Below are 16,547 nucleotides of genomic sequence, written 5' to 3'. Positions count from 1 at the left end.
TGCAATAGTGGCATGTCTGCATGGCAGTGGAGGTCATGAGCCTTAGGGGTATAAAGCCTGATCTTGTCTGTATAAATGCATATATTACTCTCATCAAATTCAAATCACAGGCAAGCTGAGGATAAGAACTTTTGCAATTTGCAAGAGATACTGGGCTTGGTGTGATGGTTTACACCCATAATCCTAGCACCATGGAGGCTAAGACAGGAGGATCACCTTGAGTTTAAGACCAGCCTAGGCTAAACAGTGAGACATTGTTGCCAAACAAAAAACATATATGGATCAAACCACAGTACAAGTTCACAATCATCAGTTCATATCAACTGAGCACCTCCACCTGCAGTGAGATTTTGGAATTAAATGCTTAAGAATATTTAAATTTATTCATTACATTTAAAAAATATATGTAAGACTTATTTATAGAACTCTGGGCATAATTGTATTTTGAAGTCTCTATTGCCGTTAAACTTGAGGTTTCTGTTGCCTTTCTTTTAGTCCCAAAAGCTCCGTTTTGAGTTTTCCAGGTTTTGGTGGAATTTCAGGTATTGTCTTAGCCAGATGCACAAGGGGGTACACGAGTCTGCAGTTTGTTTGTAGTGGCTGGAGGCCCTGATGCGCCCATTCGCTCATTCTCTCTCCCTCTTTCTCAGGTCCGGCTGGTAGTACCAGTGCACCACTTGGGCGCCTGTGCACATGGAGGCCTCGAACATTTTCACGTAGGTGGGCCAGGACAAGCCTGTGGGCATGGTCAGGGTGGGAACGGAGTCTTGTTAGAAAGTGGGGTGAAGACGCAACAGCCAGATTCCCTTCCCCGCTCAGCCTCAGTTTCCCCGGTGGTCGCTTGGCGGAAGAACTGTCCGTTCAATCTGGGGTCCGGACGGGGCACTGGGCTTTCAGGACACGAGGGCCCCTGCCCCCGCCCCCTCAGGCCTCAGGAGAAACTGCAAGCTTGTTCTTTCCTCCCACCCTGAGGACGCGCCCTGGGAGACAAGGTACCGGTGCAACAGAGCTCATGAGTTCGCGCAGGAACGGACTCGGACAGCCAAAGGCCGGTCCCAAAATGCAGGGACTCGGTACTGATTTGCAATTTAATCCCATTGTGGTCAGACAGAGTATAAGGGATGTTTTTTTCAATTTTCCTATATTTGTGGAGATTTTCTTGGTGTTCTAATATATGGTCTATTTTAGAGAATGTTCCATGTTATGGTGAGAAAAATGTATATTCTTCAGTATTTGGATGGAATGTTCTGTAGATCACTGTTAGGTCCATTGGTTCCATGACACCATTCATTTCAGATGTCTGTTTATTTTTTGCTGGGACGACCTGTCAATTAATGAGAGTGGGGTATTGACGTCTCCCACTAAAATTGTGTTTGATGTTATCTATGACCTTAAGTCTGATAGTGTTTGCTTGATGAAACTTGGAACCCCTGTGTTAGGTGCATATGTGTTTAGGATTGTAATGTCCTTCTGTTGAAGTGTTCCTTTAATCAGTATAAAATGGCCTTTATCATTCCTCTCTAAAGTTGGCTTGAAGTCTATCCTGTCAGATATTAGGATAGCAAACCCTGCTTGTTTTCTAGGCCCATTTCCTTGCAATACCATTTTCTTTTTTTATATAATTAAATCTTTCAAGTTTTACCTTCATGCTTGAAAATTCTACACCATTGTAAGATCAAATGCTCACCTGAGTTATGACAATAACTAAGTATAACACTGTTGAGAAAAAAACCCTTATATGTAACATTTTTTTCTAAAGCATGAAGTACTATTTTCAATCCATTCACCCTAAAGACAGTTCTATCTTTCATTAACAGATGAGTTGCCTAAAGGCAACAAATGTCAGGATCCTGACTTTTAGTCCAGTCTACAAGTCGGTGTCCTTTGGTTGGTGCATTGAGGCTATTGATGTTAAGAATTATTACTGAAAGGTATGCATTTATTCTTATATTCTTCATATTCTCATTTTGTAGTTTCCTTGTTTTCCTTTATTCATTTGTTTTAACTGTTATTTGAGTGTGGTTTATTTTTTCTATTTCCTCCTGTGTATGTTTTGCTTTCTCTTGTTAAAAATTCCTTCAAGTATTTTCTGTAGAGCTAGTTTAGTTGTCATAAATTCCTTTAGCCTGTTTTTGTTGTGGAATGTCCTTATTTCTCTATCAATTTAGGTAGATAGCTTTTCAGAATAAAATAATCTTTTTTTTTGGTTTTGCAAGTTAGGGTCTCTCTCTCTCTAGCTCAAGCTGACCTGGAATTCACTATGTAGTCTCAGGGTGGCCTTGAACTCATGGCGATCCTCCTACCTCTGCCTCTTGTGTGTTGGGATTAAAAGCATGCACCACTATGCCCAGCTGTGATAAAGCAATCTTGGTTGACAGTTGTTATCTTTCAGAACTTGAATACATCATTCTAAGCCCTTCTGACTTTTAAAGTTTGTGTTGAGTAATCTGCAGTTATTCTGATGGGCTGGCTTCTGTAGGTGTTTTGCTTTTTCTCTGTAACTGTTTTCAATATATTCTTTGGTTTGTGTGTTTTGTAATTTAATTATAACATGGCAAGGAGAGGTTCTTTCCAGGTTTTGTCTGTTTGGTGTTCTAAAAGCTTCTTGTATCTGCATTAGCATTTCTTTCCCAATTTGGGGAAATTTTTCTTATATGATTTTTTTTGAAATCATCTACTAACCCTCTAGATTGAAATTTTTCTCCTTCTGTTATTATTATATTTATATTCTGAATTCTTATATTTGATCTTTTCATAGTGTCCCAGATATCTTGAAATTCCCATTCATACCTTACTGTTAGCTTATGTTTCTCTTTGTTGGACTGTATTACATCTTCCACCTGGTCTTCTAGATTAGATATTTTGCTCTCTTCTTCATTCTACTGGCGAGACTTTCCACAGACTTTTTTATTTCATTGACTGTATTCTTCAGAGCCATGATTTCAGCCTGGGTTTTCTTCAGTATTTCTATTTCCTTACTCATGTAATGATCTTTGTTGTCATCTTTAATTTCTTTGTTTTCTTCTTTGATTCCCTTCATTTCTTCTCTGATTTCTTTGAGCATAGATACCATTGTTTTCTTGAAATCTTTGTCAAGCATTTCATCTAAAACAGTCTCTTTGGTGATCACTTCTGATAGATTTTTAGCTTTTGGTGGAACTGTATTGTCTTGATTCTTTGAATTTCTTGTATTACATTGTAGTGACTTTTGCATCCTGAATTTATTTGATGCTTGGGTTTGTAATTATCTGTAGTGTTCACAGACATGGCAATCCACCTCTATATACCCTCAGGAGATGAGCTCAAGGTGCCCAATGTAGCTCTTGTACCCCAATCCAGCCACAGAAGTAATCCTAGGTGTTGAGTTTGCTTGCCAAGCAAGTATTGTAATGGACTGGGTGGAATAATTTACTGGCAAATTCTAAACTTCAACTGAGTGACATACAAAATCAATAAAAACCAGCAAAAAGTATGCAATTGTGGGGATTAAAACAGCCAGAGAGTCATATAAAGCCAAATTCCCCAAGGGTGTGTGATGTTATACACCCTTAATCCTGTCAGCTAGGAGATAGAGATTTCTGTTTTGAATTGGGTTCCAGGTCAACCTGGGTATGGATTAAACCCTGCCCCCAATAATGACAGACACAGAAAACAAAGGCCCACATATGAAAGCATCAAAAGCAACAATATTCAACCCCCAAATACAGGTTATTTGAAAATGGTAAAGCCAACCAAAAATATATACCCCATAACCTGCCCTGACAAGTAAAGAGAGATTAGCTCTTTTAGTACAGGTATGTGTATCTTTTATTGTCAGTTTGCCTCGTTACCTTTTGGGGTGGCTTCCAATCTCACTTATGCTGAGCGCCTGCCTTGATCCCTCCATGTTGCATTGTGCAGCTGTACCTCTGATCAGCTCTGCTGGTTGAGCTTCCACTGGGGGCTGAATGCTGGAGGTCATGGTCCTGATGGTGGAGGTTGGGAGAGTTTAGACTTCTGGAGTTGCTTGCACTTTCAGTAGCTCTTTAGTTTTTAGCTTTCCTTCAGATTTCTTAACTTTGCAAGAAGGCTGATGAAGTTGAAAATCTGTTGTTTGGTTTCTGCTGCAGCAGCAGCCTGGCACACCTGGTGTGCCTAGTGGTGGTGGGCTGGGGGTTGCTGGGAAGGTGTGGAGCATGGATCATGGGTTATGAGCGTCTCAGTGGGACTATAGCCATTTTCCTCCTTTCTGGTGGATCTTGGTGTCTCTGGCTTCTCTGCTGTGTCTAAGAATAACCTATACTCTCACTTTCCATAAGAAGGTTGCATTTTACTGTGGTTTTGCTTACATCCTTTCCTTGGCTGGTTTGGTGTGACTACTGTGCTGCCATCTTACCCAGAAGTCGTCTTCTTCTTATTTTAAATTTTATTTTATTTATGTGTGTGTGTGTGTGTGTGAGAGAGAGAGAGAGAGAGAGAGAGAGAGAGAGGGCACATAGAGAGAAAATTGGCACTCCAGGGCCTCTAGCCCTGCAAACAAACTCCAGTCACATGTGTCATTTTATTCATCTGGCTTACATGGGTGTTGGGGAATTGAACCTGGGCCATTTGGCTTTGCAGGCAGCATCTTAACTGGTAAGGCATCTCTCCAGCCACTCACTTTCTTCTTCTTTTTTGTTTATTTTATTTTTATTTATTTAGTTGAGAGATACAGGCACAGAGAGAAAGAGTCATAGAGAGAGAAAGAGAGAGAGAGAGAGAATGGGCATGCCAGGGCCTCCAACCCCTGCAAACAAACGCCAGACACGTGTGCCCCCTTGTGCATCTGGCTAACATGGGTTCTGGGGAATTGAGTCTGGAACTGGGGTCCTTAGGCTTCACAGGCAAGCACTTAACCACTAAGCCATCTCTTCAGCTCCTCACTTCTTAATAAAGCTAGAATCTGGCATTAGAAGACAGGGCCTCTTTTCTTTTATAAGAAGCAGTTACCCTGTTGCTGCAGAAGGAAGGAGAATGGCCCTCAATATCAGGCAATGACTGGGCCTGTCATGTTTGAATCCACTGGTCCTTACTGCTGCTGGATATCTAATTCCAAAGATTCATTTTCTGCTATGAATAAAATTAATGACTTTAGCCATTTTCTAGTGTTCATAAAGTTGTGATTTTCACTGCCAAGGTTAATAGCCTGCTGGCAGCAGCCTCCTGGCAGAGCAACCCCAGGAAGCTAGAACTGGACAGATGCCACTGGGGGCAGAGAAGACAAGGATTATGCTCATGGCCATGGTGCAGTCCCATGCCTAGTTTCAGGCCCCCAAGGTCTGATTTGTCTTTCTGTCAAGCCAACATCTGACTTAAAACTTATCTCTACTAGGAACCAACCCTGACTGACCCTGAGCAGCACACCATGTCTTGGCATCACATCCTCAGTGTCTGCTGGGCTTCTCACCCATGCTGGAGTTCTGTTGAAAGCTGTGGTATTTAGGTGCCGAGGCTGGCACTACACTGAATAGGAGTTAACTCTGAGATGTTTTCTATGTATATGATGCACAGAATGGACATGACTTATTCTTAGAACTATAGGAAGAGCTCAATGCAGAGGTGCTAAGAGCCACACAGAAGTTGAGCAAGAGATGCTTCATTCCTTGCGTGAGGCCTGGGCCCTCACCACTGTAGAACTTGGCCCCCTCCAGATCTGTGCCTTTAGGCTAGGAGTTAGCAAGCAGACTTTTTTCCCCAAAACCAGCATGTTGCCTAGCTCTGTAAGCTGTGTTTATTCATTTGCATAGGATCCATGACTGCTTTCAATCTAAAAAAGTATTGTGATAATTGGCAGAAATCCCATGATCTGCAAAGCCAACATATTTGCTAAGTGTCCTTCACATCAAAAGTCAGAGGGCCTGCTCTAAACTCCTTCTGCTCTTGCAGGGAACCTTCTTCATGCTTGCCCTAAAACATTTCTGTCCTTAGTTCTGGTGGGTTGAGCCTTTTTATAGTAGTGGTTGAGAGTTATTAAGGTGAAAGGCTGCAAAGCCAGGCATGGTTGTTGAGGTACTTATCCCATCCAATCTTGGATTGAACTAGTTATGGGTGCATAATAATCACAGCAGTAATAATTGTAGTAAATGCAATCACAATTTCAATTTACTTAGCTAGGTTCATACAACAGATTTTGCTGCTTTCTTTGGTGTGCGTGTGATAAATGTGTGTGCATGCAGTTTTACATGCATGGGGCAGCATGTGTGTGCATGTACTTTTGCAGGCCACTGATTGATGTCAGATGTTTTCCAAAATTGCACTCCACATTTTTCTTTGAAATGGGTCTTTCACTGAATGTAGAACTCACTGACTTGTTGATCTGACCAGTGAGCCTCAGGGATTGTCTGTCTTTGCCCACCGCCCCCCTGTGGGATTACAGGTGGGCACTGGCATCTAAGCTCAAGTCAGCAGGTGATACTTGTGCAACAAGCACTTGACACACTGAGTCTTCCTCTCAGCCCTTTGCTGAGTTTTTAAAGTACATGTTTTCATTTAAATTCTCATAGGATATTTTAGATACAGATGTCTTTTATAGATATTGAAACTAAGATTAAGAGTAAGGAATGGCCTTGAATCTGTTAACAATTATAGTCTGCTTCTGGAAAAAGAAAAGGATATGGAAAAATCAATAACTAAGCAGAACAAAATCTTCCTCCTCTTTTTCCAAAAACAAACATGAGTAGACATGATGGGTGGTACAACAGCCCCACTGAGACTTGAGACATGATATTGAGACATAATGAGTGTTACAGCAGAGCACTGATGATCAGGGCATGATGCTCAGATCTGATGGGTATAAGCAGACCACTGCTGCTCAAAGCATGATACTCAAAATGGCATGATGAGTGGTACAGCATACCACTGATGCTTAGAAACTGAGTTCTTATCATAGTGTTTTCAATTTGCAGGACTCCTTATATACCAAGCATTGATAGTTTTCACATTCTATATAGGAAAAGTGGGGAAAAGAGCAAAGAGCACTAAAGGAATATGCACAAAGTTTGCTTGAAACCTTGTGCATGTATCTCTCATTGGCCAGAATTTAGTCGCATGGTTGTAATTACTTGCCACGGAAACTGGAATTTTTTTTTTTTGGAGGGAAGGACATGCCAGTACACTGAATAAAAGAGAGATATATTATTAGCAAAGAATAAATATTGGGAAAGCACCAACATTATCTGTGCATCTTGAATTACTATCCCCAAATTTTATCACACTTTCACAAGGAGAACGCACCCTGGGTGTCTAGGCTACAACTGATGCCACCCTCACAATTTTATTGAGTTACTATATCTTTTGATCTGTGGGAAAGTCTCTCCTTCAGTTCCAAATATGGCTTTAAAAAAAATCATATAGGTTTATTGTTCTCTTCTTGCACATTGATGTATGAGCCCATATGTCAAGGAAACAGGACTAAGACAACAGGGGAAATTTTTTTTCAATGTCTCCATTTTCCCTCTGCAGAGGCTTTTATTTTATTTTATTTTTTAATTATTTCCCCTTAAGATAACACCAACATAGGCAATATCCTTATTTTATGTAATTCTTTCTTTTTTAATGTTTATTATTATTATTAACAAGATGTTTCATATAGATACATCATGTGTTGGAACCCTCTTTTCCCTCACCCCTCCCCCACTTCATTGGGGAAGATCCTCACTAGGGTTGCACGTATTCCCCATGGGGTTGTAGTTTATGCATTGTGGGAGCAGTAGTCAGTTATTTTGGGGGAAGGGAATGCCACTTGGCATGATGTCTCAACCTGTGGCTCTTAAAATCTTTCCACCCCTCTTCCACAAAATTCCCTGAGGCATGGTGGGTGAATTTTAAGTCTACTTCAGTGATGAGCTCTTAGAAGCCTCTAGATCTCTACTTTAGTAGATGTTGATTATTTTCAGGGTCTGTCTCCTACACCCTGGTGCTGATTATCAGGAACAGCATGGAAGCAGCACTCATGCTCGTCTCAACATTTCTCTGTGGATTCAGCTGTGGCTTGGCTGAAGTGCGAGGGGTAGTTTATCTCCTCTAGTCTCTCTACTATCTGAAAAAGAAGAACAGAGTCTCCAGTGGGAGTGAAGTCATTTGGGGAAATTTGATGTACGTAATCCTTCTTTTAGCCAAAGACTAGTGAGAACTTGATACTGGAGAACATAATCTTTGTCTCCATAAGATTCTGATATGGTTCCCAATTCCAGGTATCAGTTCCTTTACACTGAGTGGATCTCTTGGCCAATCAGAAAGCTACTGGATACCTATGGAGGCTGTGTGCCAGTATTGCCTTGGCATTTACATTGTGTCAGGATATTTGCTTTGGAGTAGCTTAGACCTCTGGTTGCTCAGAACATTGTTGGCAATTTTTCCCTAGTAGATCAGGTAGCACTTCCAAGGCTAACTGTCTGGGGACTGGCTTTCTTCTGAATTCCAGCCGGGTCTTACCTTTTGCCTCAGACAGGTAATCAAGTGCTTTGACAGAAAGCTGTCTTGATTTGGGGATCTCATGGGTCTCCCCTATCAACAGCTCAATACGGGTAACAACCAACTTTGATATTAGGAGTTACAGGTCAGAGACAGGAAACAAAATTTCTTTCAAGCTTAGCCTTCATCCCACCCTCACCAGAACCCTGATCTTCAGGTGCTCTCCCCTTACTCCTTTTGAGGGTTATATTTTTAGGTTATCTCCAAAGATAAAGGTTATCAACTAATTTTGGGTTTAATTTTGTGTTTGTTTCCCCCCCTTACCTTCCTGTTCCCTCAAACCCTTACATCCCTGTTGTCTGGTCATTGAATTACCTATCAAGTATGACAGTGACTCAAGCAGGTTCAGGTTAGGAGCCACAGATAAGTGACAACATGCTGCCTTTGTCTTTCTGTGATTGTTTGAGTTTACTGAGTATGATCTGTTCCAAGTCTGTTTGTTTTTCTACAAATTTCATTGTATCATTTTTTTTTATTGTACTGCTGAGTAGAATTCCAGTGTGTAAATGTAATACAACTTCATTATCCATTCATCTAATTATGGACATCTCAGTTGATTCTAGTTCCTAGCTATAATGAATTGAGCAGCTATAAACATGGTTGAACAAATGTCTTTGTACTGATTCATGGAGCATTTAGGATAAATGCCCAGTAAGGGAATAACTGGGTCTGTTGGTAGTTCTATATTCATCCTTTTCATGGATCTCCAAATTGATTTGTAGAGTGATTGTACAATTTTACATTCCCACCAACAGTAGAGGAGAGTTCTTTTCCCACAATCTTGACAAAATTTGTCATTGTTAGATTTTTAATGATTGTCATCCTTAGTGGAGTAAGGTGGAATTTCATGGTTGTTTTAATTTGCATTTCCCTAATGGTTAGAGATGTTGAATATTTTCTTAAGTGTGTGTTAGCCATTTGTAATTCTCCCTCTGAGAACTCCCTATTAAGTTCTGTGCCACACTTTTGGAGTGGATTGTTTGATTTTTTTTTATTGTTTCGATTTTTGAGTTCTTTGTAGATTCTATATATTAGGTTACTCTCAGTGGTATAGCTGGCAAAGATTTTTTCTCATTCAGTGGGTTATCTATTGGCTCTGCTTGTCTGTGCAAAAGTTTTTTAACTTCATGAGATCCCTTTGGTTGAATGATTGTTTAATTTCCTAGGCTACTGGGGTTTTATTTAGGAAGTCTTTCCCCACTCTTATACTGTGGAGAATGCCTCCTATTTTTGTTTCCAGTAGAGAAAAGTTTCAGGTATTATATTAAAGCCTTTAATCCATTTGGACATAATTTTTGTGTATGGAGAGATGAGTGAGTCTAGTTCCATTTTTCTACATATGGTCATCCATGGTGTCCAACACCATTTGTTGAAGATGCTGTCTTTACTACAGTGTACATTATTGGCTCCTTTGTCAAAGATCAAGTAGCTGTAGTTACTTGACCTAAGGTCTGAGCCTTCAATATTGTTCCATTGGTCTATGATTCTGTTCTTATACCAGTATCATGCTGTTTTTGATACTATGGTTTTGTGATATAGCTTTAGATTGGGTATGGTGATACCTCCAAAGGATTTTTGTTTTTCTTCTGAGGATATGTTTGGATATCTGAGGCATGGTGCCATTCCATATGCATTTTGAGGTCATTTTTTCAATCTCTGTGAATAATGATACTGTTATTTTTATTAGTATTTCATTAAATCCGTATATTACTTTTGGTAAAATTGCAGTTGTCACAATATTAGTTCTACCTATCCAGGAGCGTGGGAGGTCTTTCCATCTTCTCAAGTCCTCCTCAATTTCTTTTTGAGATTTTTTAAAAATGTATTTATTATATAGGCCTTTCATTATATAGATCTGTTGGTTAGTATTATTCCAAGGTATTTAATTTTTTTGTTGCTACTGAAGATGGGATAGCCTCACTGAATTCTTTCTCTTTTTATTTGCTCTTTACCTATAGAAAGGGTATTGAATTTTGTACATTCAATATTGTTGAATTCAATATTGTATCCTGCCATTTTACTGAAGGAATTAATCAGCTTTAGAAATTTTGAGATGCAGACTTTTGGGTCACTTATGTATAGGATCATGCCATCTTCAAATACAGCTAACTTGACTTCTCTCCCTTTCCAATATGAACCCCTTTTCTTTCTCCCGTCTAATTGCTTGTACTTGTACTTGTAGTACTATGTTGACAAACAGTGGTTAGAGTGGGCACCCCTGTCTTGTTCCTAATCTCAATGGGAACTCCTTGAGTCTTTCCCCATAAAGTAATATTTGGGATTTGGATGCTTTATATATAGCCTTTATTGTATTGAGATATAATCCCTCCATGCCTGTTGTTCCCAGCATTCTGAGCATGAAGTGGTTTGTATTTTTTCAAAGGACCTTCTCTGAATTAATAGAGATGATCGTATGGTTCTTGTGGTTAAGTTTATTTTAAGTTTATTAAGTGGTATATTACATGAACGATTTCCATATGTTGAAACATGCCTGCATCTCTGGGATGAAGCCTACTTGATGAAGGTGGATAATGCTTTTGATTTGTTGTTGAATTTGGTTTGCAAGGATTTTTGTTCAGGATTTTTGCATTCATCAGGGATATAGGCCTATAGTTTTCCTTTCTTGTTGCACCTCTGTCTTATTTGAGTATTAGGGTAATGCTATCTCATAAAAGGAGTTGGGGAGAATTTCCTGGTCATCAGTTATGCAAAACATTTTGAAAAAAAATTGTTTTGAGTTCTGAAAGGAAGGTTTGGTAGAATTTGACTGAGAAGCCATTTGGTCTTGGACTTTTTTGGGGGAAGATTTTTGATTACCTTTTCAATCTCCATGGATATGATAGGTTTGTTTAAGAAATTAATTTGCTCTGAGTTTAGTTTTGGTAGATGGTATGTGTCTAGGAATCCTTCAGTTTCTTCCAGGTTATCTAATTTTGTGGTAACCTGGGAGATTTGGAAGTATACCCTGATTATTCTTCCAATTTTATTGATGTCTGCTGTGACCTCTCCTTTTTCATTTCTGATTTTGTTAATTTGAGACTTCTTTTTTTTTGTTTGACAAAATTGGCCAGGGGTTTATCAATCTTGTTTATTTTTTTTCAAAGAACTAGCTATTTGTTTCATCAATTTGAAAAATTGTTTGCTTAATTTCCCATTCATTAATTTATTCTCTGATCTTGATCATTGATTATTTCTTTACATCTGGAGCTCTTAGGGTTGAATATTTCTTGTTTTTCCAGTGTCTTTATATGGAAAGTTAGTTTTTTAATGTGGGATCTCTCTGTCTTTGTTATGAAGGCATTGATGCTATGAATTTTCCCCTTTAGGACTGTCATCATTGTATCCCTTAAGTTTTGGTAGGTTATGTTTTCATGATCATTCAATTCTAGGAATTTTACAATTTCTTTTTAATATTTTTCCACAACCTATACATTGTTTAAAAGTGTGTTGTTTAGCCTTCAGGAGATGATGGAGTTCTTCATGAGTCTCTTGTTGAATTTTAGCTTTAAAGCATGGTGATCTGATATGATGCAGGAAGTTATTTCAGTTTTCCTAAATTGATGGAGGCATACTTTCTGACCTAATATATGGTCTATTTTGGAGAAGGTTCCATGGGCTGCTGAGAAGAATGTATCTTCTGTAGAGTTGGGGTGGAGAGTTCTGTAGATGTCTGTTAGGTCTAGTTGATCTATGATGTTGTTGAGCTCTATTATTTCCCTGTTGACTTTCTGATTGGATGATCTATTGATGATAGTGTAGTATTGAAGTATGAAATATGATGGTGTTTATTTCTGTTGTGTTGTCAACTAGATTTTGTTTTATAAACAGTGGTATACCTGTTTTTGGTGCTTATAGATTTATGATTGTGATGTTCTCATGTTGTATCATTCCCTTGATATGTAAGAAGTGACCTTCTTTGTCCTTTTTGATTACTTTTTTCTGAAGTCTATTTTTATCAGATATTAATATAGCAATGCCTGATTTTTAAAAAAATTCCATTTGCTTGGAATATAATTTCTCATCCTTCACCCTAAGGTGGTGTCTATCTTGAGTGGTGAGGTGGGTTTCTTAAAGACAGCAGATAGAAGGGTCCATTTTTTAGATCCACCTGATAACCTGTGTTTTTGATGGGTGAGTTAACACCATTAATAATTAAGGTTATAATTGTGAGGTTTGAATTAATCCCTGCTATGATGAGTTGCTTTATGTGGTTTGGTGCTTCCTTGTGTTTTGTACGTTTTTGAGCCTAGTGTATTTTTGATTGTTATGATCTTCTTATTGTTAGCTCTGAGATTGATTGTTTGACTCTTGTGTGGAGCATTCCATGAAGCAGTCTCTGCAGGTTTAGATCCGTGTTTATATAATCATAGAGTTGACGTTTTTCTTGGAAAGTTTTTTTTTTTTTTTTTTTTTCCCCCATCTATTATGCAGGATACTTCTGTTGGGTAGAGTAGCTTGGGTCAGAAGCCATAGTTTTTTTAGACTTTGAAGTGTTTCATTTCAGGCCCTTCTGGCTTTCAGGGATTCCATTAAGAAATCTGAGGTCATTGTAATGGAATTGCATTTGTATGTAATAAATTAGTTCTCTCTTGCTGCTTTCAGTAAGAGTTTTAACTGTGATGTGCCTTGGAGAGTTACTTCTTTGGTCCTGTCTGTTTTTCTGTGGGCTTTTTATATCTGGATGGGTCTTTCTTTTGAGAGAAATTTTTCTCAAATAATTTTGTTGAATATGTTCTGTATGCCTTTGACCTGTATTTCCTGTCCTGGTATACCCATGATCCAGAGTTTTGGTCCTTTTAGGGTATCCCAAAGTTCCCTTGCATTTGTTCACTTGATTTTTTGAACTTAGCAAGATTTTTGGCCTCCTGATCAACTTCTTCTGTTTTGTCTTCCAGGTCAGTGGTTCTCTCTTCCACATGAGTAACTGTGTTGGTAAGGAATTCTAGAGAGGTTTTTATAAGCTCTATTTGATTTTTGTTATTTTGTACTATTTTGCATCATATCCATTTCTTTTTTGAGGTACAATTTCGGCTTGAGTTCTGATTTTTTTTGATGCTTCCTGGAATTTATTCTTTTTTTTTTTAATTTTTTTATTTATTTATTTGGGAGCGACAGACACAGAGAGAAAGACAGATAGAGGGAGAGAGAGAGAATGGGCGCGCCAGGGCTTCCAGCCTCTGCAAATGAACTCCAGACGCGTGCGCCCCCTTTTTCATCTTGCTAACGTGGGACCTGGGGAGCCGAGCCTCGAACCGGGGTCCTTAGACTTCACAGGCAAGCGCTTAACTGCTAAGCCATCTCTCCAGGCCCTGGAATTTATTCTTATAGTTGATCAAGTCTTCATTAAGTTTAGTCAATCGATTGTTGAGATCTTCCATTTTTTGTCTCTCCTTCAATTCATTCATATCTCTTTTGAGAGTTCTAATGTTTCCTTCAATCAAGTTAAGCCTACTGTCAAAAGCTGAATGCTTTAAGGGATGATTCTGTTCAATTTCATTGATATAATTGATGTTTTTTTTCGATAGTTTGCTTCTACTTCAACAATTATTTTGATCAGGGTCTCATTGGTTGTTGTGTTTTCATTCTGGGATTCAATTCCTGTTGATTTCTCTATGGTTTCATTGGAGGCTTTCATTGTTGGACTAGATATCCTTGGTGGAGATCTCTCAGTTTTCTAATTTTCATTGGCTTTTTAAATTTTGTGGTATACCTGTGTTGTGGAGACACTTTATTCTACTGAAGAGGAAGCAAGTTTTTGTCCTTATAGGATCTTAAGAGAGTGTTCTGTTTTAAATGTGAACCGAATTGGTATTATTGGTGTATGATAGGGTAATAGCCACAGGTGTGCAGGTTATGGTGATTGCAGGTATATCATAGGTATCTGGAGAAATAAGAGCTCTGGCCTACTCACTGCACTTGCATGTACTTTTCCACACATGGGAATCATGGTTTGGAGATCCAGGCACCAGGAAGTTGGAGAGCCAGAAGCATGAGGCCTATTCCTGCAGTAGCCTGTGCACCCTCTGACTTAGGGGAATAAGGGTGTTGGTATTTAGGGACTTGTCAGGGTTCCAGAGCAAAAGGCCTGCTTCCACAGACCCCACACAGGGACCAGGCCTCCCCAAGCCAGGTATAGGGAGAACTACAGTGACCAGGAAACTGGGTGGAGCCTGGAGGAAATAGCCTACTATGTCAGCACCTGCTGTGAGCATCCTCTGGCTAAGGGTATCTGTGAATGGGGACCCAAGGCCCTTCAATAAGGAAGGCTGAGCAAGGGGCCTTCTTCTGCAGCAGGTTTTCAGGGTCAAAGCAGTCCCAAGACAGCCATAGGGGACCTACTGGGACCCAAATATGGCTTCTTATAACTTGGTGGTTCATACATCAAAAGATAGGCTTTTTATTCCTAGCTTATCCAATTAATCATTATGGATGAAAGAAAATAACCACAACTCTAAAAATCATACACTTTTCATGAAAAGCACAATGGAGAAATATAATAATCATTGGTCTTCAGCACTGGTAAAATTCTGTTATATAGGAATAGGAAGGATTTGCTACCTTAGCAGTGACCTATGCAGACACTGACCTGAGGTGCAGTTTCTTAGACCCTTGTCCTCTATGGCTCTGGCTCAGCCTCATGAAGGATCATCCTCCATTACTTGTCTGCTGTTCACATGGAAGAACAGGTCCTTCCTGGAGGGTGCATGATTTTGGACACCGTAGGTGTGAGCTTCAGGACTAGGGGAAGGGAGAATTTGTTAGGCTGTTTGCAGTTTTGGGTCATGGAAGAATGTGTTCAAGGCTTCTTTAGAATTGTAGTTTTCTCAGAATTCAGATGGCTTCCATTTTATTTGTTAGTGGTTATTTTAATGTGCAAATAATCATGACTTTACTTTTTTGCACCCAGAAAGAGCTTTAAGCCTCAATATTTGTCTGTTGCAACCCCTGACCTCTTAGCTTTTAAGTTAATAATGACTAAGATCTTATCTTTACTGGGATGTGGACTCCCATGGTCTCCAGAACCCTTAATACAAAGTGCCTGATAAAGTCTTAGGGTCATAGTTTTATCTTTTGCTGGAGTTCCCACTTCATAGCCCTATTTATAATTGTTTCAGTTTGGAATACAGCTATATTGGAGGATTTTTAAGTTTGTAAAAATAGTCCTCAGCTAACACAAGGTGAAGCTGAAAAAATGGGATATTATTTTCCCTGTCTAGAACTAGCATGCCAGCTGTCATTCTTTTAGGAAACTTTGTAGGTCTCTCTGATCAAAAGCTCATTGTGGATGATAGCCCCAAGCTGGTACTGGGAGTTACAGGTCAGTGCCCAATAAGAAAATGTGGAAAAATATAGCTAGTATACAAGAGTTATGGGGGGGGGGAAGGGAGAGGGAGGGAGGGAAGATGTAGAAGGTTTAGGTTAGACTTCATCCTACCCTCTCCATTGTCTTGTGGTTCAGGTGTTTCCTGTAAGGGCCTGGTAAAGGTTCAACCATTTGGTCTGCCTTTTAGGAAGGAGATTTTTATGGTACCATTGCTGTTTGGGTCTAGATTACTGTTTCCCACCCCTTAGATGCCCTCCCTTTCCTCCCCATCCATCCTAGAGTCTAGTCCATGAGATGTTTGCTGGGTATATAAGGTATCTTGGGTAGATTCAGGTTAGGTGCAGTAGATGAGTGAGACTATGTGGTGATTTTTTTTCTGTGATTGCGTAAGTTCACTGAATATGATCTGTTCCAGGTTCACATACTTTTCCTCAAATTTCTTTGTGTCATTTTTTCTTACTGCTGTGTAGAATCCCATTGTGTAGACATACCACATCTTAGCAATCCATTCTTCTACTGATGGACATCTGGGTTGACTCAAGCTGTTAGATATTACAAATTGAGCCGCTACAAACATGGTTGAGCAAATCTCCCTGGCCTGTGGTTTGAAGGTTTTAGGGTAGATGCTCAGTAAGGGAATAACTGGGTCGGTTGGTATCTCTATAGTCAGCTTTTTCAGGAGTCTCCATATTGCTTTCCAAAGTGGTTGTACCATCCTACATTCCCACCAACA

At 39.4% G+C, this 16,547-nt stretch overlaps 1 protein-coding gene across 1 annotated transcript; it reads right to left on the bottom strand.

The window, feature by feature from the left end:
* Window positions 1–462: 462 nt before the first annotated feature.
* Window positions 463–746, bottom strand: LOC101614614 (protein BRAWNIN-like). Its single transcript, XM_012950392.1, has 2 exons — window positions 649–746; window positions 463–550 (listed from the first exon to the last, which is right to left on the bottom strand). Exons 1-2 carry the CDS (start codon window positions 744–746, stop codon window positions 463–465), a joined length of 186 nt encoding a protein of 61 aa, XP_012805846.1.
* Window positions 747–16,547: the final 15,801 nt, after the last annotated feature.

Source organism: Jaculus jaculus, chromosome 3 (assembly GCF_020740685.1).
Source record: "Jaculus jaculus isolate mJacJac1 chromosome 3, mJacJac1.mat.Y.cur, whole genome shotgun sequence".
Classification (NCBI taxonomy): domain Eukaryota; kingdom Metazoa; phylum Chordata; class Mammalia; order Rodentia; family Dipodidae; genus Jaculus; species Jaculus jaculus.
Note: the sequence above shows the minus strand (reverse complement) of the source record. Positions and strands in the feature narration are given on the sequence as shown.

Excerpts from the sequence above, each read along its gene's own strand:
- LOC101614614 (XM_012950392.1), bottom strand. The coding sequence starts at position 746 with ATGCCCACAGGCTTGTCCTGGCCCACCTACGTGAAAATGTTCGAGGCC. Across the intron at positions 551-648 it reads TGGTACTACCAGCCGGACCT|GACAATACCTGAAATTCCAC; the intron begins GAGAAAGAGGGA and ends GCATCTGGCTAA.